This window comes from Lagopus leucura, unplaced genomic scaffold, assembly GCF_019238085.1.
Source record: "Lagopus leucura isolate 7727_CA_CO unplaced genomic scaffold, USGS_WTPT01 Super-Scaffold_100019, whole genome shotgun sequence".
Classification (NCBI taxonomy): domain Eukaryota; kingdom Metazoa; phylum Chordata; class Aves; order Galliformes; family Phasianidae; genus Lagopus; species Lagopus leucura.
The window spans coordinates 1,028,242-1,050,493 of NW_024962273.1; the positions used below are offsets into that span (position 1 = coordinate 1,028,242).

Below are 22,252 nucleotides of genomic sequence, written 5' to 3' on the forward strand. Positions count from 1 at the left end.
TTTTCCAGGAGAAAAAAAAGTAATAAAAAAAGTATTGCAGGTGACATGACAAACCAGACAGCATTTTGTTACGTGCCACAGTGAAAGTTGACAATTTTCATAGTTCACAAAATAAACTGCACATCTGTGAAGCAGTAACTCTTTGCCTCAGTGTGTGTTACAAGAAGCCAAACCTAGAGCTGGTAAGCCCCAGATAAGCAGGCTGCACCCAGAGCCCAGCAATGCACCCAGAGCCCAAGGAGGATTTGCCTGCAGCCAGCCCACAGCCCCTGCAGCAGAGCCCCGAGCAGCACTCACCCATCCAGCCTCACATCTGGCAAGCTTCTGTTCAGAGCAATCAGGTCACTGGCCATAAGGTTAAACTGGTTGATTTTAAACAGCTCTTTCATCTTCTCCTGGTCGTCTTTTGGAATGAGCACCGCCTTCCCCATCTCACCGGGTCCTTCTTGGTTTCTGGAAATGACAGCTGCAACACAAGACAGCAAGAGGGCAACTTTGAACACTGGGGTGTCTTTGAGCATTTGCAGCTTTCAGCTGGAATCACAGTGACAGTGCATGAATGCTCCTGAGAGACTCGCATAAGGATTAAAACCCAGCACCAGGTTCTCAGGGAGATCCTGCAAGCCAAGGTCTGGGCAACATTTGTATAGCTGTTGAAAGAATTTGAACAGCACGTGAATTAAATCGCTCTGACCTATTTCTTTTGTTGTTAATTTATTCCCAACTGAATGGCACATGGCATTATAAACCTATCCTTTAAAAAACAGACACCCCTTCAACCCTGCAAAAGGCAGTCATCCTCAGAAACACAGTCTAGACACACTTGCTAGAAGAGTATCAGAAATTTACCCAGGAGGTTTCTGCCTGCAGTTGTACTGTAAGCTTCATTGTGCAGCAAACATTTTCCCAGTGATATATTTCTATGACTTGCTCTGCTCAGAAGCACTGCTGGATGCTGCACTCACAGTGCACTGCTTTCACTATGACTGCGTGTGATTTCCAGTTGCATGCTGTCCACACAACAAAATTCCCCTTGGAGCGTTTCATAAGGGATATTTATGCAATGCATAATGCAGACATAAAGCACTTGGAAGTAACGGTTGGTAATTAAACTCTGCTCTGCCATCACTTTTTGGAGGAAGGACGACACTTTGCACACTGGAATTTGAAAGAGATGGTCCTTCCAGCTGCTAATTCTGGCTATGGAAGCCAATTCTGCCTCTTCTTTCCTCTGCTGGAAAGACTGAGGGCTGCATCCTTCCCCTGGCAGTTCTGCAGGAGCAGCTCTCTGCTTCCCAAGGGCCTGTGCCCAATGAGAGCCCAGCAGGGAGCAAGCAGCCATGCTGAGACACTGCTGAGGTAGTAAGACAGCAAGAAATGGGCTCGTTTTGGATGCTGAAGTACTCTGGGTTTGGCTGAAAATATCTTAGTGACAGTTTTCTGCTGTAGAAATCAGAAGCTTTCCATTAAAGCAAATAGGCATGAGAAAAAAATCTGTCAGTGTATTATTAGAACAGTCATCATTATGACAGGAAGTTTGCTGCCTCTCAGAGCAAACCATCTAACAGAAGTGCATCTCCTGAAATTGTTTAGGGTACCATCCAAACACCACAAGGATGCTGTGCTGCAGTAGGATGCTGTGCTGTGCTGCTGCAGGAATCACTGCCTGCTCACCAATATGGCAGTGCCCCATAACAGTGCCTCACACTCATCTCAGCCTGAAAACTTCCAGTAACTCTCCCTGAAGGCAGCAGTTATTTGTACACTCTGCAGTAAAACTGAGTTTTCAGTAGGGGATTCCATGTGCTTCTGCTGCTTGCTAAGGTTCATCGAGACAAAGCTCAGGACAGCAGAAGCTCTGTGAAGCTTCACAACAAAACTAATTGGGAATTTCTGATCAGCCTTCCCACTCTCACGGCTTTACTCAAAGCCAAGTGATACCTGACTACATTTCAATCAGAGTACATGCAACGCTGTGACCAAGAAATATGTTTAATTTTGCTAATTGCAGCAACATCAGCTTGCCAAGCCTGCAGAGAAGACACACACAGCTTGCAGGCTACGTCACCCAAGCTTTCAAAAGGCACGAAGTCACAACAGTGCTGCAAGGAAGGCCACAGTGCCATGGAATAGGAATGCTAACATCGAAGAGGGAAACTGTGATGCCTTCATTAGAAGCTTCTTTTTTGCCTTGTGAAAGGTGAGTCACTCCTCATCAGCCTCCTTCCTGCTGCTGGTGTGTTTGTGCAGCATCATGCTAAACCATGTTTTACAAGGAGGCTGGGGATGCCCCATCCCTGCAGGCATTCAAGGCCAGGCTGGATGTGGCTCTGGGCAGCCTGGGCTGCTGGTTGGTGACCTGCACACAGCAGGGGGTTGGAACTGGATGAGCACTGTGCTGCTTTGCAACACAGGCCATTCTATGATCTTCAGGGATAAATACAGAGGAGGATGGCTGAATCTATGTGCTGCTATGTTAACCCACTGACAGCTGCCAGGTGTGAGCACTCCCCATACCTTCCTTTCTGCAAAGACTGCAATGAGCTCTGTCCTTCCACACCAACAATTCAATTCTATCAAAGCCTTACAAAAGCAGAGATCTGTCCTCCTCCTCTCTGGAAGTCATGGTGGTTAATGAAAATGGAGTCTTCTTGCTACTGTTTACAAGCAGGATGGAAAAAAAAATGACAAAAACAGATCTCAGAAGGTCACCAAAGCTTCCCCCAGACCACACAGAGTTAACTGGACTTAAGACACTCACAGCACAAATTCAGTATCTACCTTCATGGATATTTTACAGCCTTTCAAGAAATCCAAGCAATACAGTAAATGGATTATACTCTTGCCTTGACCCAGCTGAGGAAACAGAATTTTCAGGAGCTAAAGACATAAAAACTGGAGGACGGGGGCTCTTTAGGAATACTGTCACACCCGTGTGGTTTCAACAAGGAGCTGTATATACAGACCAGCACTCAGGAAGGCATCCACTTGTGTCTCGCCATGGTTTAGCTCATTCTGTTTAAAGGCTGCAAGCGAGGAGCAGTGATTCAGCACTTCTGTTTGTTAACTCACTGAAGCAGATTTCAGAGGTTGTGCTTTTCAATAAAAAGTGCTTTAAAAAAAAACAAAGTGTCCATCAAAAACAGCTTCATCTCCGAGCACAAGAATTAACGCTCATCTCCTCAGTGACCATCTTGGTGCATGCAGGCATAATGGAACTGACACGAAGCATGCCCACAAAGAATAAAAATGCTATTTATCCAGCATTCTGCCTGCAGACATTTGACATCATCTGTCAGAGGAAACAGGCCTGCTTTGGAAATGCATACAGCCTCCTCACAAGGGCTTACCAGAAGCACTGAGGTCTTTGGTGGAGCACAGAATACCAAGTGCAAAATTCAAGATAAGGAAAGGAAAAGTAAAGCTGACCTCAATAGATCTGAAAGCATTCAATTTACTTAAAGATTCAGTAAGGGCTCTGCACATGGACTGCTGCTCAGATATGTTGACACATGGGGGATATAAGGACTCATCACCCATGCATTCTCTCCAAAGGCTTCTTTTCCTTGCACATACCTTGGCTTAAAGCCCCTGTACCTCCACAGCAGCGCTGTGGAAAGATGCTGGTTTGCAGATGGACAGGCAGCAGGGTCCCTGTACACCCACCCCTGTCCAATCTGCCTTTCCCAGCACAGCCCTGGGCAGCCCTATCTGGTGGGGCACATCGAGCCCACAGCAGGGGGCTGTGGGGGCTGTAAAGTCTCTTACAACCCAAACTATTCCATCATCCCATGATTCTTCGTATATTATTGATCAGTTGAAATCACTAAGGAGAAAGCTGGAAATAACACTGATGCCCAGCACAGCTATGATACAGCAGCAGTCAGATGGCTTCAAAACAAGCAGAGTGCTGCAGGGAGGGACTTCAGCCCAAATCTCCATTCTGCAGCTGCCAGAAATGTGCAGTTTGAATAGAAAACCTCCCAGCTTTGTGAGAAATCAATGGAATGCTGGCGTTATAGTTTGGAAAGTCAAAAATAACTAGGTGAGGATAAAATCAATCTTAGGATAGCGATAGGGAAGAAAGTAGCTTAAGGGGTGTAAGCCACACACAGCTGCCATCTGCCCAATTTCTGTGTTCACAGATATCTCAGAAACATAATGGGTAGAAGATAAGATGTGAACGGCTCACTGGTAAGAACACCCCAGTAAATGACAGTGTGTCTCTACTCATGCTGAAAATGTTGAGAGAACATGACTTAAGTTCGTTTTTCAGAGCAGAAAGGCTGAGGTTGGCAGGGACCATCTGGTCCTGCCTTGCTCCACTGAGTAGGGCCACTCAGATCCAGGTGCCCAGGACCACATCCAGGTAGCTGCTGGAGATGCCCGAGGGAGACAGCTTTGATTGGAACTGCAATTAGAAGAATTAATAAATAAAGAAAACATCAATAAAACCAGTGGTAACTGAAGTGTGATCTGAGAGACAGGCAGAGCTGCCTGCCCTACTGCCTCTACCAGCAAAGGCCCTTCCCAAGCAGTCCTGCATTATGTAGTTCCTCATCATATCTTACTACAAGGCATGAAATCAATCGTCCAGAATCCTGAACAAGTAATTCTTTCTTCATTGCACCTCTACAGTGGCTCTAACACTCAATGTTATTCTGCTGGTTTATGCCCAAGTAATTTGTTATGAACTCCACACAGAATCCAATAAACTAAAGGATCAATTTGCAGTTCTTTGCCATTTGGATGATATATCTTTTGCAGCTCAGACTCATCTTAATCCAAAACATATGGAATTCTAGTTTTAATTATACAGTAGTAACAAATCCCACAAAGTTGCCATAAACATCATTATATAGGTCATTTGCTTTACAATGTCTTCTAAGACAAGAGCTCCACAAATTTGAACGAAAAAAAAAGTTGCTTTCAAATAATAATAGAAGCATCAGAATTCATTGGGATTTCTGCCATAAATATTTCTTATACCATTTCCACACGTGTTGTCCAGAGACACATCAGACCACACTGCTACTGCCAGCCCCACACGAGCAGTGCAAACAAAGTGCACATCAGATTTAAGCAGCGCTCAGGAGGGACACGAGCTCTGCTTATAGCTGCTGGTTGCTGCCTTAAGAGAGCTGAAGGAAGGCATTGATGCTCCTCATGAGTCCCTAAGGAACCTGCACACATGATGCAATCTCGTAAAGTTGAAGGTCTCCACCATTACTGGCCTTGCTTACACCATGGTAACAGCTGTGATACTGATAGAAATTCAAAGCCTAATGAGATATCATCTAGAACATCTAGTTATTTCTTTCTTCTTTGCAGTTTCACACTCTGGAGAGAGAGAGAAGCAAAGCTGCATAAAGCAAGACAAGAAGTGACAATTCCTAATTTAAACAAGCTATTCAGACACTTCAAACAGGGCTGTAAGATCAAGCTCACAAGAAGCAGCAAAAGTTTGGTCTACTCATCTGCCTACTTCACTGTAGCAAGTAAATAAATAAAAATAAGTCCTGGAGCAAAATCCAAGAGAAGGATTGTCAAGGCCTGCACTCGTTCCAAAGTGCATTGCAGCATCCCACCACTCACACAGCACTGCTGCCCATAGGAGACACTGCAGTGAGTGGACACAGCTCCCTTCCCTTGAAGGAAAGAATGGCATCCCAATAAGTCAGATGCTCATCTATCACCTTTATGGCTGTTATTAATGAATTCTGGGCTTGTGCATACAATGAGGTATGAGTTACCTCCCTCCAAATAATAATTAATGAGCAATAGCCCAGGAAAGATATATTAACTTATCAATATTAATCAAGATGTAATGGAAACCCCAATGCTAGCTGCTAGGGAAGCAAAAGCCAGCAGATTGCACCTGCTGCTGCTGGAGCTGGTCCCATCAGCGTGGAGGAGCTCCATCGTGGCACAATGGCAAGCTGACGAGCCTGCCACAATGCAGCCCTCAAACAAGTGTGCACACAGAGCATCACGCCATGTTGGCCTATAGCAGCAGTTATTCTGAGAAATTCACCTTACAAATGAAGCAAAAAACACTGAGGGTAGGAGCAGCGAATGAATGATTTATGGCAGCAGGAAAAGCCATCTTCCACAAGGTAACACTAAGCTGGCAGTCATTGAATGGAATAAAGGCAAGAGGACTTTCATTTATTTTTTAAAGCGTTCCTGACCTCCTTGGCTGGCAGTCCAGCGTCTCAGAGGGTCTTATAACGTCCAATCATTACGGATATACAGCTTCCCTGTCTCAGGGTCTTGTCAGCTTTCATCAACAGGCTTTGTGTTTCCATATCCATGAAAAAGGAAGCGTCTGATAGCGACCTGGATTTACCTACATGTATCTTCAGAGCAAGGCCTTCTTTGTGGTTGTCCCACAGACAGTTCCATGTTTGTTCAGCACCTCCCCTCTGTTCTGCTCTTGAGGAGCTGTGGGTTACCACGAGGTCCCCTTTCAGCCTCCTTTGCTCTGCGCTGAACAAACCAAGGGACCTCAGCCACTCCTCACACCCTGTCCTCTGGGCCCTTCCCCATCTCTGCAGCTCTCCTCTGGATGCTCTCCAATAGCTGTATGTCCTTCTATTGCAGTGCCCAAAGCTCTACCAGCAGAGCAGGCCCTGCCAGCTGCCAGCTCTGCCCTCAGAGCCTTCTCCCAACACCTTGCCATCCCCAGCAGCCCCACCACAGCCCAGGTGATTCCTCACCCAAAATACATTTACTTACGTACCTCTGCTGGACTTAACAGCTTTCAGGACAACTGTCACTTGAAGCAACACGTGCATCTGCAGACAGGGATTTATGGCCGTGCTCCTGCTGATGGTCACCCCACATCACAGGGCAGCACCCATCACTGTTCCCTTTAATTGTGGAATGCTGTTCTACAGCAAAAAACATTTCTAACGACCTATTTAATTACTGCAATAAGATCTGCTAGATTTGGCACTGTTTTAAAAATGCATGTGCTTTCTTAACAAACATTGATTTCCACTTCTCACAGACACAATGTGACACAGGTCTATCAAGTCAGGCCTTCTGAATGTTTTAAGTATATCAATCAGTTCTAGACTTAACCCCTATAATTGAGAAAATAATTAAGTCATGAATAAAACAAGCCCTTACCTGTGATTCTTCATATTAAGAAGATATCCTGACTGCCTTGCAGTAAAGGATATTTTCCAAAGCAAACCATGCTTAACAAAAGAGTAAGCGAGCAAAGAGACAGAAAGCCATCCATCTCCTTGGGGAGAAGAGCTGTGTGTGCACTGATTGAAGCAGAGAGCAGTGTAAGTGCACTGCTGCAGGTGACTAATGACAAATCACACATGCAAAAGGGGAAGAGTTCCCATTTCTGTAACACATCTGTTGGCACCAACAAGTGCTAATGCTGTGGGCAGGGTTATACATCAGGCTTGCTGACTGCTCCTCAGCAAGAGGCAATACAGTGGTGTACCAGGATTCGATAAGCAACACCTGGAGACTGAAAACAACCATGAGTCAAAAGCCTCATCTCTAATTACAGACAGGAGAAAGGAAACAGGTTTGGAGCTCTGTTACAGTTTTTTTTTTTTTTTTAAAACTAGCTTTAAAAAAACAAAAACAATCTGCAGACATTCAATACTGCAGATATTTCTGTTTCATTTGCATCAGATGTGTAACATCCTTCTCGTCATAAGAAACTGTCTAAGGGTGAAGAAAGGACCTCATGACTGCTTTCATAATGGCAGTATATCTCATCACTGCTTACTTAACCAGTAACTTCCCATCTCCATATGTAGCCAGTCGAGCAGCCTATGCAGTAACAAGTCAAATGATGCCAAAAGAGTGCACATCTTAAGATGCACAGAAAAGAAAAAGAAACACAACATAATTAATCTGAGTTTAAGCTGGAGTCTTCCAACAGTTAAACAGGCAGAAAATTTAAACTTGCACTTAACCACCAGCGCAAGCTGGCTTTCCAAACCCAGAGCAGCCTTCACTCTGCCTCCCTTACAACTCAGAATTTTCACTCTTCTTAATGAGAAAACAGTGCACACCCACGTCTGCTCCATTCCCTGGTGCTGAGCAGCAGTGTGGTACCTGCCTGCAGGCACAGCCAATGGCTCTTTGCACACACATGCACACAACTGATCACTCTTCCAAGAAACTGCACCCTATCTGCACATGTATTTATTGAAGTACATTTTTAATTGCTGAAATAGATGAAGAGGAATCAAAGGTGCTGTATAGATAGACAGGTTGACTGCATGTATTTAAGGCACTGGTGCTGATCAACACAGCACTGCACCCTTGATAAAAGCTAGCTACACAGTAAGATGCAACTTGCACATTCTTTTCTCTTAGAGAGCTGATAAAAGAAAAAATGCCTAAAATTATACAAAAACTAATTTGCCATTAACAATGCATGCTAACAACAGACTTTTGTGCATCTTAAGTCTACGGTTTACAACGAAAGCTTCATTTCCTGAAAGATGTTCTTGAGAAGAGAACACACAGCAGTTCCAAACACAGAGCTACAAACATAGGATGGTTTTTCATTTAAACACAAGTAAATGAGAAAGAAAAACAATTGAAGAATTGGCTCCAACTAAATTAAGGCACTATCTTAGCTAACGTCTTTCAGGCTGCTCCTTGTTTCAATGGAAAACTGTAAAATGAAACAGGTTGCCCAAGGAGGCTGTGGATGCCCCATCCCTGCAGGCATTCAAGGCCAGGCTGGATGTGGCTCTGGGCAGCCTGGGCTGCTGGTTGGCGACCTGCACACAGCAGGGGGTTGGAACTGGATGAGCACTGTGCTCCTTTGCAACCCAGGGCACCCTGTGATTCTATGATTCTGTGATATAATTAAATTATGCAGCTTTTCTTTTGTCAGTTTCCCAGCTGAACCACATGAATTTCTGAGAAAAATCTCTTATTTCCCTGACAAGATTCACTTCCTCACATATTATCCTGCCACATATTAATTGTTCTTATGTAACCTGCACTTAACTTGCACCACAGAACTGGGAAATTCATTACACTAAGCAAGGGTGAGGATGAATGCACTCACAGCAGGAACAAAGCATTTCTAATACTCACTTAAACTTTGCCCTCTCTTCCTCTGTAGGAAGAGCAAAACCGAGGCAGGAATTGCCTTATTTTGCATTTCTAATAGTTTGAGAGCAGTTTACGGCTGAAAACTTCCAGCAAGGGTACAGGCTGATGTAATTGTGTCCTCCTTCATTAATTTTCCTTTCTACTGCAACATACCAGCTGTCCCACTAATGTCATTAATTCCAATCAATGCAGCAATTAAGGAAGCCGAGGCAGGCGATGAGGCAGGTGATGTAGGAGGAGTGCATTGAGGCAGCTGGTGCAGGCAGGATGGTGAAAGAAACCATGGAGAGGTGGCACTGGATGGAGGGAACTGAGAACACCACTGCACAGAGCTCCATCTCCCACAGCCATAACGCTCCTGGAGAGGAAAACCTTCATGTCTTAACCTTAATTCCTTTCAAGAAGAGCAAAGAGAAAAATGTGAAGATGATATGAGCCACGAAACCTTTCTCACTTTGATACCAGATCAGCATTCTTTTTTTTCAGTTTTTCTACATTGATGATAAAACACCTTCTAATACTCTACTGAAACAAGCTAAGCTTGAAATTATGCCCTTTATTTGACCTGTTTTCTATGTTGAAATGCAATCAGGGTTACTATTTTGGAAGACAGTAATGTGGATCACCTGCTCCTGAGGCTAAAGGAAAGCACCCAACTGCCTCCTACATCACACACCTGGAGGTCTACTTTCTCTTCCTTGTTTTATATCCCAGTAGGGAAACAGCATCCACACACCACTCAGTGCCTGTGGTTTCATTGAACAGCTCAATGCTCAAAGACAGGTGTTTGTCTACACCTTGGGAAGAAAAAATCATTCACTAGGGGACTCAGCGGGAGGCTGGTGGCCCTGCCTCTGGCAGGGGGGTTGGAGATTCATGATCCTTGAGGTCCCTTCCGACCTGGGCCATTCTCTGATTCTGAGGGGACCAGATGGTGCTACCTGGATCTCATTAACATTAGACAGGCAAACAATGTTGGATTAAGCTAATTTAAGTTTACCTATCAGTGGTTGATAAAGCCTTCCTCCAGCTGCCGGAGAGGAAAAGGCACTTCCAGAGGGCACCCAATTCTCTCCAGCTGCGACCAGCAGCTCTGCATTAGGCAGTAGATCCTCTCTGATTTATTACAGCCCTTACATGAGGCAGCGCTGAGCTGCAGGTTAGTTTGTGCCACCTTCCAAGGATGCTGCTCCTAGGAGCATCGCTGCCTGCTCCACAGCAAGGGCCCACACCCACGGCAGCAGTCTTCAGGCTGCGATCAGCTCAGCAACCCAGCAGTCTGCCAGCCAGGTACAAACTGAGAGCAATTCTTCATCCTGAACACAATCTCACTTAGCGAGAATGGAGCAGCTGCTGAGAAGTACCAAGAAGACACCCTCATCAATTTGTTCTGCTTCCAATAAACTTATCACAACGACAATTGAAGCAAGAGGGAAGAGTTGTCATGAGGGGTGGGGACCTCTGTGGGGTCAGGTAGTTGTGCCTCCTCCTTCCTCAGCTGAGCAATAACAGACACATTATCCCTCTTTATGTGCTTATCTCCCACTTAGAAGCTTTCTGCCCGTCAGGCTGCAATCCCAGGGATTAGCAGCAGGCACTTAGCTCCTGTCCTCACTGCTGCCCATGTCAGAAACAGAGAGCTGCTGGGGCTCGAGCTGCAAAAATAGCATTTTCTATTCCCTTATCACCAGTCGGGGTTGTAGAATGCAGAAAGAACCACAGCAGGGCTTCAGCCTTCAGTTGGTACAAGACTGCCAGCGCTACAGAACAGTCATTGATGTGTTGCTTATTTTGTCAGACTTTTCACTTGTTGGTTCATAGAATCATTCCGGTTGGAAAAGGCCACCAAGTCCAACCATGTGCTCAATGCACCGCTAAGAGCCACTGCCCACTGCACCAACACCTGCCATGGAACTGCATGAACATACATCAGATCACACAGATCAGATTTAAAAATAAAAATGAGCCTCTCATGAGAGGCAGTGAGATGACGAAGTTCAAACACTAACAATGTGACAGAGCACTAACCTCATTTAGGAAAAAAAAAAAAGAGACATACATAAAGAATAGGCTAAAAAGTCTGAAAATTGCAGTGACAAAAATTAATTTGGAAAGACAGCAAAAGGACAGGAAGTGTGCTGTCAACAAAATCTTGTAAAATGCAGAAATAGAAACCTAGCAGTCAAAGATGATCACATCTCAGACAAAATGAACCCAAAAGCAAAAGCAGACTCACAGTCAAGCAAACAGCGTGTGTTTGAGCACATGTGGGGGTGAGCAGGAAAAAAAACAAGTAATTTCTATGCAAACTCTCTTTAATTATGTTTTAAACACGTACCTCTAAAACTGAGTGAAACCTATTTCCAGCACAGCACGAAGCCTGCAGGAAAACAGACAGCACGCATTCAGAGGGGACATAAATATGTTTGTTCTTCTGGAGAGGCTTTGTGGGGGTGTGACATCTTGTGCGTGTTTCAGCAGTTATGTACGGCTGCAACAGATGAGACAACTGTAAATTTGGTGAAGCATTAGCTAAATTAATGGATGTGTTAGTATCATCATTATGGTAGCACACAGTGTAGGGTCTAAAGATTAAAAGACTTCTAACAAATTCTAAAGCAACGGCTCCACAGACCGCAGTAACAGGTAGCAAACACAAAAGCAGGAGAGTAATTACTTGTGCTCCCTGAACGGAGCCCATTTAGGAACACATATTTTCAGCACAAGAAGCACTGACTGAAGCTGTGACATCCAGGGGAATTTCTCATACACTGAGACAGCAAAGTCAAGCACACAAAGCCTCGAGCTCTCCCTGCAGTGTGAAGGAGCTGTGCAGATTGACTGCAGAATATTTCAGCACAAGGAAGAGAATAACAAAAAGCTTTAAAAGGAAACTAAAATTAATCTTGATACCACTTAATAAATGGGTTAATATGTCTCACCTCTTAAGAGCCAGCAACATTTCCAAGCACTAATAAGGCTCACACCACCCCTCCGTCCCAGTGACATCCCATCACTGCCATTCACCAGCTGGCACAGATGAGGCAGCCATAAATCCAGCCCTGTCTGCACCACAGGCAGCAGCCATGCTTGAGCAGGGCTAAAGCTATCCTGAATGTGATGCTTCCATGGCAGGAAACTGGAGAAAAAAATAGGAATAATCCTACTGAAACACACCCGATTGTCTCTCATGTTAGTTCATTATTCCCAAGCTGATGAGGCAGGTAAATCTTTACTTCTTTCCTTTTCTTTATTTCCCATTAGTTTCACAGCTCTCGAACTACTAAAACCAATACCTGCAAACATGCAGAGCTGTTCTCATTGCTGTGAACAGCTCAATCCCAGAAGTTAAATGTGAAGATTATGTGGAGAAGGACAGCACTGAGCCCAGAAAAATACACCTTCTTGAAATGATTTTGATGCCAATGTGGGAAGTAACTTCAGAATGTACACTTAGGGCAATGAGGGCTGCCCAGAGCTCTGGGTGCTCCGTTCTAGAGGTGCCCAAGGCTGTGAGTGGATGCTGGGCAGCCTGAGCTGGGGGGCAGCCAGCCCACAGCAAGGCACTGGAACTCACCGATCCTTGAGGTCCCTTCCAACATAAGCTATTCTATGAAGAACTTGACCTAAGGAAGGAAGCATCTCCCAGAACAGATGCATGGCACCCATCTGTCCCCCTCCCTGCCACATCCAGCCACACTCCTGCTCTCCCCACCTGCTGTGAGCACAGATGGCCCAGCAGCGACCAGACACCATGAGTGGCCGACAGCAGTCTGCACTAATGTGGAATTAATTATGAGCTTACCAGTGGGCAATTCCCAGAGGTTCTTAGGTAAATCCCATTACCAGCCTCTCAGTCTGCTGGACAACACACAAGTTTTGTTTACAACGCAGCGTTTTCAAGAAAGCAAACACTGTGTTCTCCACCGTACTTTAGACCACGGCTCCAACCCAGTAGTTTTGTGCATAACCTGATATATCCTCAGGTGACACTTGTAACCTGCTGATAAGCCACTTGAACAATCCACTGAGCAGGTTCTGCCATTACTGGGGACTCTCATCCTCAAGTTCCCTGCTTCCAAACGCTCGCTGCATGGAGGGCCTCCTCTGAGATTTTCTCCCCTTCTTAGCAGAGGGCTTTGGAGCATCATGCACCTGCATGAAGAATGACTTCTGATGCCTGAATCAATACCAGCCAACTGAGATTACAGCCAAGCAAATCCCACGAATGTACCCTTAGAGGTAGATGTCACAACGCAGGAGGCCTGAGAATAAAGTCAGAGTCATTATGTGGGTCAGCTTGCCTCATTTCCACACCAGCAGCCTCCCTAATCTGCTGCTAGCAGCTTTAGGCCATTTGGAATATTAACACTTCTTACCTCTACAAATGTTGACCATCATGCTGAACCATAAAACTATCACCTATTTAAGGATTTCCTTTTCATTTCCTCCCTTCACTCTACCTGAAAGTTCAGCTTTGGTTACAAGAGTTTCAACTCCTAGCAAGCAATCACAGGAAATGTTAAATGTCATCATCACAAGCATTCCAAAGCTTGGAGTGTGCCCACAGGAGACTGGACAGGGTAGAACAAAAAGCATGTATTTCTGGTACTAATAATTGCTGCTCTAACTGCAGGGATTTCACAGAATCCAGCCTGGATATCAGTTCCACCCTAAATTACAGAAAGCTCAAAGCAAAAGGTGTTTTTAATTAAAAATGCCTGTACAGGCCTTTGCAAGCTAGAATTAAGGCTTACAATGGCACCATTATCTACAGACTGTTTCAAGAGGTTGCTTTAACTGTACCCACTGTGATAATTTAGGGAATTTCTTGCCTTCTTTTTCCATGCTTACAGGATAACAATTCTGACCATAAAAGCAGCAGGAATCTGAAAATACAGAGATGGGAGCTCCAAACTGCCACTGAATGCCCAACGCTTTCCCTTGTTGCAGGTCTCCTCGGTACAGTAATCGACATTAGCAATTACACTTCCATTCTGGCAGCACGTTTTAATTATACTTTATCATATTGCAAGAGAAACAGACTATTAGCTGCTGTTTTGTTGGGGCTTTTTTTTTTTTTTTTAATATAAAGAGAACCAGCTATCTCTTAATTGTTTAATAACAACACCTGAAACAGAATCACAAAGTCCTGAATGCTTCATTATTTTCTCATCATCCTATTTTCATACACAGTTAACCTATAACCACTCCCCCCCCACCCGCAGCCCCAGAAGGGCTCACCCAGAGCAGATGAGAGCAGCAAAGCCAACTATTTAATTCCTCTGAGAACCCAAAGACCAAGCAGGTTACCTTCCCTCATGGTTCCAGATATCTGCCCAGAAACACAGGAGGCACGTGGCCTCAGATAAATGAATGACAAAGTTATGCATCTACAGCCAAAGTTCATTCCATACTACTTACCTATGAGATTCATTTTCTACAGCACCAGAAAGGATAATGACTGAAAGAATACATATTCATCACACTGAGTAATTTTAATACATTTAAATGATTTATTTATTCACTCATTGTACCTTGGGCCACTGATGGCCAATACACAAACCGAGGCTGGTTTAGTGGCTGAATTAGAGGTGCATGACCTGTCCACGGGGAAGCAGTTCTTTCCTCTCACTTTATTCTTCACACTGCCATAAAACACACGCCAGATGAACAGCATTTCTATGGAGCATCTGCCCTGTCTCATTTGTGACACACGGCTCTTTTTTAAAGTAATGTCAGAGCAACTTCTACTCCTACAGAAAGTCACAAACAGTCCCTTACGAAAATCACTTCAAGCACAGTAGCTTAATTAAAGCTGGTTTTAAAGCCAGCAGTAAGAAGACAGTGTAAGAAATCTGCGCTACACAAACAGCAAAACACTTTTCTTGAATATCAGCACCTTTAGAACAAAGCAGCAAGGGATACACAACAACTTTGTGCACACTACTCTTTCCTATGAGAGTGGTGAGGTGCTGGAACAGCTAGAGGCTGTGATGCCCCGTCCATCCCTGGAGGTGTTCAAGGCCACGTTGGATGGGGCCCTGGGCAGCCTGGGCTGCTATGAAATGTGGAGGTTGGTGGCCCTGCCTACAGCAAGGAGGGCTGGAGCTTCATGTTCTCGAGGTCCTTTCCAACCCAACCATTCTGTGATCCTCCCGTACCCACCAGTAGATGCTGGCCTCCACTGCTCTTTTTCTCTGTTCAGCAGTAGGTATGAAGGAACTGAGCTCTCTGCTCAGCACCCACACCAGAACCATCTAACAACTCATTCTAAAAGCAAAATGAATGAAGTATTCATTGTATTTAAATATAAATGCTCTTTCACACAGCGTATGTTCCCATTTTCCTTGTCTTGTCGTGTCACATAAGGATTAAAGTACCTAGCACAGAGGGCTAAGCAGAGGCATAAATAATTATGACAGTAAATAGAGAATCCTTGAGGAAATCAAATGAAATGCTTAAAGGAAATATTTATCAGCGATACAAACCTTTAATCTTCAAAACAACAACAGACCGTAGAGGAGACAAACCAAAAAGAAAACAAACGGGGCCCAACCAACACCTCTTCCTACCCACCTGGGCTCACTTCTGCACTTCTCCTCTAAGGAAGCAACACCCGTATCTTATTCTGGGGCACCCAAAGGCCTCAAACACAGCCCAGCATCAGTGACATGTCACCCCACTGCAATGGGTCGGTCCTGGTGACAGAGGAGGTCACAATCCCAGGGCCAGCTCCACAAACACAGCCACACACGTTGTCGAGCAGACAGCACCGAGCCATCGCACACACCAGCACGCTGCCTGTGTTAATGCTACGGTACATTCAATCCAAAAATCATCATTTCCACCCAGTAGAAGAATGAGGCAAATCGACGTTTTATGAAGTTTAAAACAGGATAATTTCATGCAGTTAAGTTTTAAGACTATCAAAAGTGGAACCAACTGCTGAACCCATCAGCAGTAAGGTCCCTATATGCTGTATTTAAACTTCCAAGCAGCCAGTAGGAGAAATTGCCATTATATAAAGACTAAATCGAGGGAGTTTAACGTGGTTAAATTATTCCTAAACCATGGAAGACTGACAAGTTCTTTTATTACAAAGCGCTCTTATCGCTTAATGGAGAAAGTCTTTTATGATTTAAAGTTTTATTTGGTTTTCAGATACCAACATCACTCAAGTAATATTGCTCCTGCAATTCAAGGCACTCCGGAGTGCAGAATTATCTCCATGCAGCAGCAAGGAACACACAGCTGAACTCACTGCAGTAATGACACAGTATGCCATACTGTGGAGGTTGATACCATTGTGAGGATCATTTTGGTTTGGTTTTAGATGCCTTTGTCACAGTCCCTCTGCACTTACAGAGTGCAGCGATGCCAAGGTCCCAAGGCCAGAGCTTGGCATTCCATCTGCCTCTGCAACAAAACCTGGACAAATACAGCTTTATCATGCTTGCCTTGGGAATGTGAAGTTACCAAGAACACGGCAGCTCTAGGTTCAAGGCTTTGTGACTGGAGAATGTCCTCCAAAAACCCTCTATTAAACAAAGCCAAGACTGGCCAAGGCACTGGGCACAGGACACAGTGCTTAGCATACATTTACATACAACCACCTTTAAGAGCTTAAGAGAAATGGGAACTTAAGATAGGTTTTCAACACTTTGATAACAGCAGGACAAGAGGAAATGGTTTTAAGTTGAGGGATGGAAGATTTGGGTTGAGTATCAGGGGGAAGTTCTGTGCTATGAGAGTGGTGAGGTGCTGGAACAGCTGCCCAGAGAGGCTGTGATGCCCCGTCCATCCCTGGAGGTGTTCAAGGCCAGGTTGGATGGGGCCCTGGGCAGCCTGGGCTGCTATGAAATGGGGAGGTTGGTGGCCCTGCATGTGGCAGGGGGTTGGAGCTTCATCATCCTTGAGGTCCCTTCCAACCCAACCATTCTGTGATTCTGTTTTTAACCATATCATCACTGAGCAATGCCAAAGTGTTAGAAATTGCTCTTAATAGAACCTACAGCAAGCATTAGTGTATCCCTGCACTTTTACAGACAGCTTCTTTACAAACTAAAATAAACACTCTTTAACTAAAAAATAGCTTATTTGTACTTGAAAACATTCCATAGCATAACACAGCAAACACAGCCCTTCAGCACAGTGTCGGTGTGCTGCTGACCGCTGTACTTTCAGAACATAATCTGACAAAGCACTGCTTAAATTTTACCACAAAATATCATTTTCCACATATTTTTTTCTTGAACTGCAGCACTGTAAGACACAAAGCATACAAACAGGCGTTCTGCATATAAAAACAATTTCAAGTCTAATCAGCTGGAAAGCATCTTAACATTTAAGAGCAAGCTGTGCAAAGCACAATAATGGCTATGACAATAAACCACACCAGATTGTCCAAGAGTGTGTGAACCCAGGAATCAGGCAGCACAGGGACAGCATCATACCCATCCCTGCTCCCACGGAGGAGAGGAGCAAAGCACCGCAGTGTACACCTTCCTTGGCACAGAAATGCATGCAACACTCTAGTTTAAGAAGGGCCAAAAGCCAATTAAGTGATCAGTGCTATACTTACTCCTGCAAGCCTAGAAATAAGGCCTTACTGACCAAGTGATAATTGAATTCCAGTGCTTAATTCGTACATTTAAGAAGCAGACCTCTCTTCGATAAACACCAAATGTTTATCGGAATTCCTCTTAAAAGGCCTCTTTGCCAGCCAAGTTTTTGTAATCTCAATAGCAACTGCTGTTTTCTCTCAATGAAAGGAAAGCAAAATTACATCTTGTGTGGTGATTATCAGTGAAAGAGCAATGGGGAATGGAGGGAGGAGAAGGCATTGAGGTGTACATTCACACTGCACCTGCATGGCTTTGCAGAACGGCTCAGGAAGCACACAGCACACATGCAGCTTTCCTCTCTCCTTCATCCCATCCCAAAGCTCCAATTTTTAAAGCCCTGCTACAGGTTTTCTGCACACAGAACAGCCATGGAGTATGTAATTAATGATGACCCTCGGGAGGAAAGGGCTATTTCTGCCACAGCTAAGCCCAGGCATGGTGACAAACTATTAAGAGATTTAGGGGCTAAATGTTTCCAGGCTGCTTCCAACCTTAACAGACAGGAAAGGAATCACACAGAATCACAGAATCGTAGGGCCTGGAATGGACCTCCAGAAATCATCGAGTCCAACCCCCAAAAGGAAGAAACTCCACACAGTGTACACACAAGCATTAGTTATACGACCCAATGGACCATTTGAACAAAAATAGTTTGTTTTATTTTGCTGCTCAGCCTCAGAAAAGCTTGTAACTATTCAGGATGAAACTCAAGACAAAAGTGTCAAAAGTTACACTGGTTTGATGCAGAAATTCATATCATAGAATCATAGAGTGGCTTGGGTTGGAAAGGACCTCAAAGATCACCAAGCTTCAGCATCCCCTTTTAATACCAGCCCAGGCTGCCCAGCCCAGTACCCCATCCAACCTGGCCTTGAACACCTCCAGGAATGGGGCATCCACAGCCTCTCCACTGCACTGTTGTAACACTGCCATGTAACATGGGAACTGGGAGGCACCCAGAGCTCTCATTAACCACAGGCCTTCCTACCCCAACAAGAAGGTGAACAACACCTCTCTGTAGTTGGGATATCACAGGGGGCACAAAGTACCCAATGGTGTGTACTCATCTCGCTCATTTTTCTGCACGGTAAGAGCCTGGGGTTCTTGTTTTGGCTTCGTTTTCTTATTAATTGATTGTTAATACAGACTAGGCTCCCAAGGACAAGAAGGACGACACTGGAATAAATTCCACTCTGATTCTTCACTCTTTATTATGCAGATGAATGCACACCTCAGCTTGTCAGGTTTGGCAATCAGGGCTCCTGAGAACGTCTGCAGCTGAAAAACTTTCATTCCAGATAGAGAAGTACTCTGCACGACAGCTACAGAAAACAGTCACCAGGAGCAGCACTCAGATACACAAACAACCAGGGCTTCACACAGATATCATGATCTGTAATTGTTATTCAAGTCTCATACTGCACTACTACAGAGAAACATAATCGAGAAGTGTTTCTCAGTGATAACACCAATTAGTATTTCTTGCAAAAGTTGCCCCCCAATTCCATATCACTGATTCTTCACAAGGGGAAAAACAACCACAACAGTAATCACAAGAACCATAGCTTAAAGCCAGTATTATAAAAACCTCTCTCTCCCTTTGCAAAACAGATGAATTGCAGCACAGAGCCACCCAACGTGCTGTGCCCCCTTCCAATGCTCTATGACTTCTCTGCAGTTCTCATTGCTCCAATGTCTTCTTGTACTTCTTAACACCTACACAGAACTCACAAAGGATGGAAACCTACTCTGCTGTGCTCAGCTACACTGTTATTTTCAGAACAAGTTAGGGACTGCTTAACAGCGGATTAAAAGAGGCTGATGGCAGATCAAGCTTCATTTTTAAGCCTCAATTCTTGCAACCGGGCTTGAGCACGTAGACAGTGTTTGCAGAGCTTTCCTGAAATCAATGAAGCTTCATTCAAGGCCTAAAGCATGGCATCAGTAACAAAAAGGAGCCATAATTCATCGACAGTATCCATTATTAAAACAGATGCTGGAAGCACACAGCTTCCAAGAATCACTTATTAATTCCCACAAAACGAAAGGATGTGCAAGCAAGCGGGTCTAAAAGGTGATAGGTACTCCACAAAAAGGAGAGCTGCTGGCTGGAAAGAATTGCCAGTAATTTTATGAATCATCTGCTGAACAGAAAAAGGAAATCTAAAAACCTACCCATCAGCTGGAAATCACATCCTGCCATTGGTCCTCCACAGCCTGCTGGAAAATGTGGCTCCTCTGCAGCCTGCTTGCTCCGATCAGGGGGCACCAGATCTCTGAGGAAAGCTTTCTTCTCTTTTTAGATGTTTGCAACCAGATAAAGGCATCTGCTATGCTCCAGCTTTCCCCTCGATCTCTAGAAACTGATCTAGAAATTAGCCCACTGCCCCGTCACAATACCCAAATCAGCACTTCAAGTTTTGTTTGTCAACAAATTTGTGGCAAGACTTGAGCGCAATGTACATATTCATCCCTCCATCCATTAAATCTTTATGGCATGCTATTAAAAAATATCTGCTCCCATTGTGAATGCAGACAGCCCAGTGCATACAGTAATTTGACAGATAAACACGTTACCATGGAAACCACCAAAATGAATGCCTTCTTTTCTAAGCTTGGCCATAACCCCAAACTTTTCATACCGCAGCCCAATGTTTCATTCACTTGCTTTACATGATCACAACAGACCTTTTCTGTCTCGAAACAGAAATACATTACAGGGTTTGAATAAATGAACCTTTCCCTTACACCGAGTTGTCCTCAAAATAGCAATTTAATAACTTGTACCGATTTTATGAAAGCCCTTTTGTACTACTTCAGAATACAGTTCATAATACAGGAACAGAAATCTGCATTAAAACATTAGACAAAAACATTACGGAGTTGACACTACTTTATGAAAGTCTAAGGCATACAGCAGGCTACAAAAACATGAGTCATGCTGCAAAGACAAGCAGTCAAAAATACAATTCCATCTCATCACCCTTGCTCATTTTAATTAAAATAATCACACTCCCTAACAATTACTATTTCAGTCAATGCACGCGATCCCTGCTTTATTGCTTGGAGAGCTTTGACTTCCCCAGGTTCAACAGGTATTTTCCAAAAGCTTCTAAACAAGTAATCTCCAAAGACAGCTTTTGTAACAGAAAATGTTGTATTTAATTAACAGTTTTGATTTTGAAATTAAAAGATCCAAGTATTTTTCTGCAGGAAAGTATTTTTCCATTCCAAATCCACAGCACCTTTCTCTGTCCCCCAGACGCATCCTAAGCTTTCAGCCCCCCGCAGCACACAACCCAAAGGGATGCTGGCCTTCACTTGATCTCCCAGGCATTGCTGTGGGAAGGATGGGGCTGCAGGAGCCAAAGCACGAGCCTCTCGAGTCCCTCAGAACTCCTCCAATTCATGGAAAACAAAATTAAAGCTGAACTGATAAAGCTCCAGGCCATTGGACTACCATGAGTTAAACAGCACTTCCTTTGTTAGAAGCTCAGCGTGCTGAGCAAACTGAGCTCCAGTCCATGCATAAGCACTCCTGCTTTAAATACAAGAAGGATTATTTCTTCAGCCAGACCTGAAGGCACCCTGCCTTGCCTTTTGCAAGCCTTGCATGTTTCAGAAGAACCATCTGCTAGAAATATTAGATTAAATGCAATTAGTTCACAACATCAGATTTCATTTCCAATCTCTTCCCTTGGGCCAGCAACTGCTGCATTCATCTCTGTCATTTCACCCATTTAAAAACAAATTACCAAAAAAATCCCACAAAAGTTCAGAACCGAGCTGTCCTTATATCTTTTAAAAAGCATTTGAAACAGAACTGTTCTCAATACTAACACTGTATTTTACAGGCTTTTTTGCAAACTTGCCAACTTTTCCCTGTCCCTCAGAGCCTTGGCTCAAGCAGCACACCTTGGCTCTGGATGTTCCCACATCACACAGCCGTGGTCCCTTCTCCTGCAGGAAGGAGCAGAGGGGAGCAGCCCTGCATGCAAGCCAAGAGATGCCCTCTGAGACCCCTCTCACTGGCTGCCTCAGTGTGCTTCAGGTGCTTCAGCCCAGAGAGAGGCCAGACCCAGCTTCCACTTCATGCGATGCTCTCCATAAAACTTACCTCTCTTACAGTTTTCTGAAATGCTCTAAATCTGCTGAAATTCCAGACAAAACTTGAGCTTCCAGAGAAATCTCTGCTTTTATGCAGTTTGCTACAAGACACGAGGTGCCTCTGAGGAAAGGAAGGACTACAAACCTTTTCTGACTCTACTGACTGCTTTTGGAAGAGCATCCCACACCCTGTCTGGTCCATGCCCTGGGAAGTTACTCCTCTGCCACCTTGAGATCTTGTGATCCTACAGTATCGGTATGGGGAAAGCAGCAAGAGGAGAACACAAGCCTACAGATGCAGAGCCCACACTAAAAGGATGCAGAATGCTGACATTTTCACAAAATTTCTGCATATGCCATTGATAAGCAGGGACTGCTAAATACTGACCAGTATTAATTTTCTTCTAGGG

At 44.4% G+C, this 22,252-nt stretch overlaps 1 protein-coding gene across 4 annotated transcripts in view; it reads right to left on the bottom strand.

The window, feature by feature from the left end:
* The window catches only part of GALNT13 (polypeptide N-acetylgalactosaminyltransferase 13), an 80,439-nt gene that overhangs the window by 48,649 nt on the left and 9,538 nt on the right, over nucleotides 1-22,252 (bottom strand). For all 4 annotated transcript variants that reach the window (XM_042877797.1, XM_042877796.1, XM_042877795.1 and 1 more), the window contains exon 4: nucleotides 298-466. In XM_042877797.1, coding sequence (XP_042733731.1) covers nucleotides 298-466 — 169 coding nt within the window. The remainder of the gene's footprint in view (nucleotides 1-297; nucleotides 467-22,252) is intronic.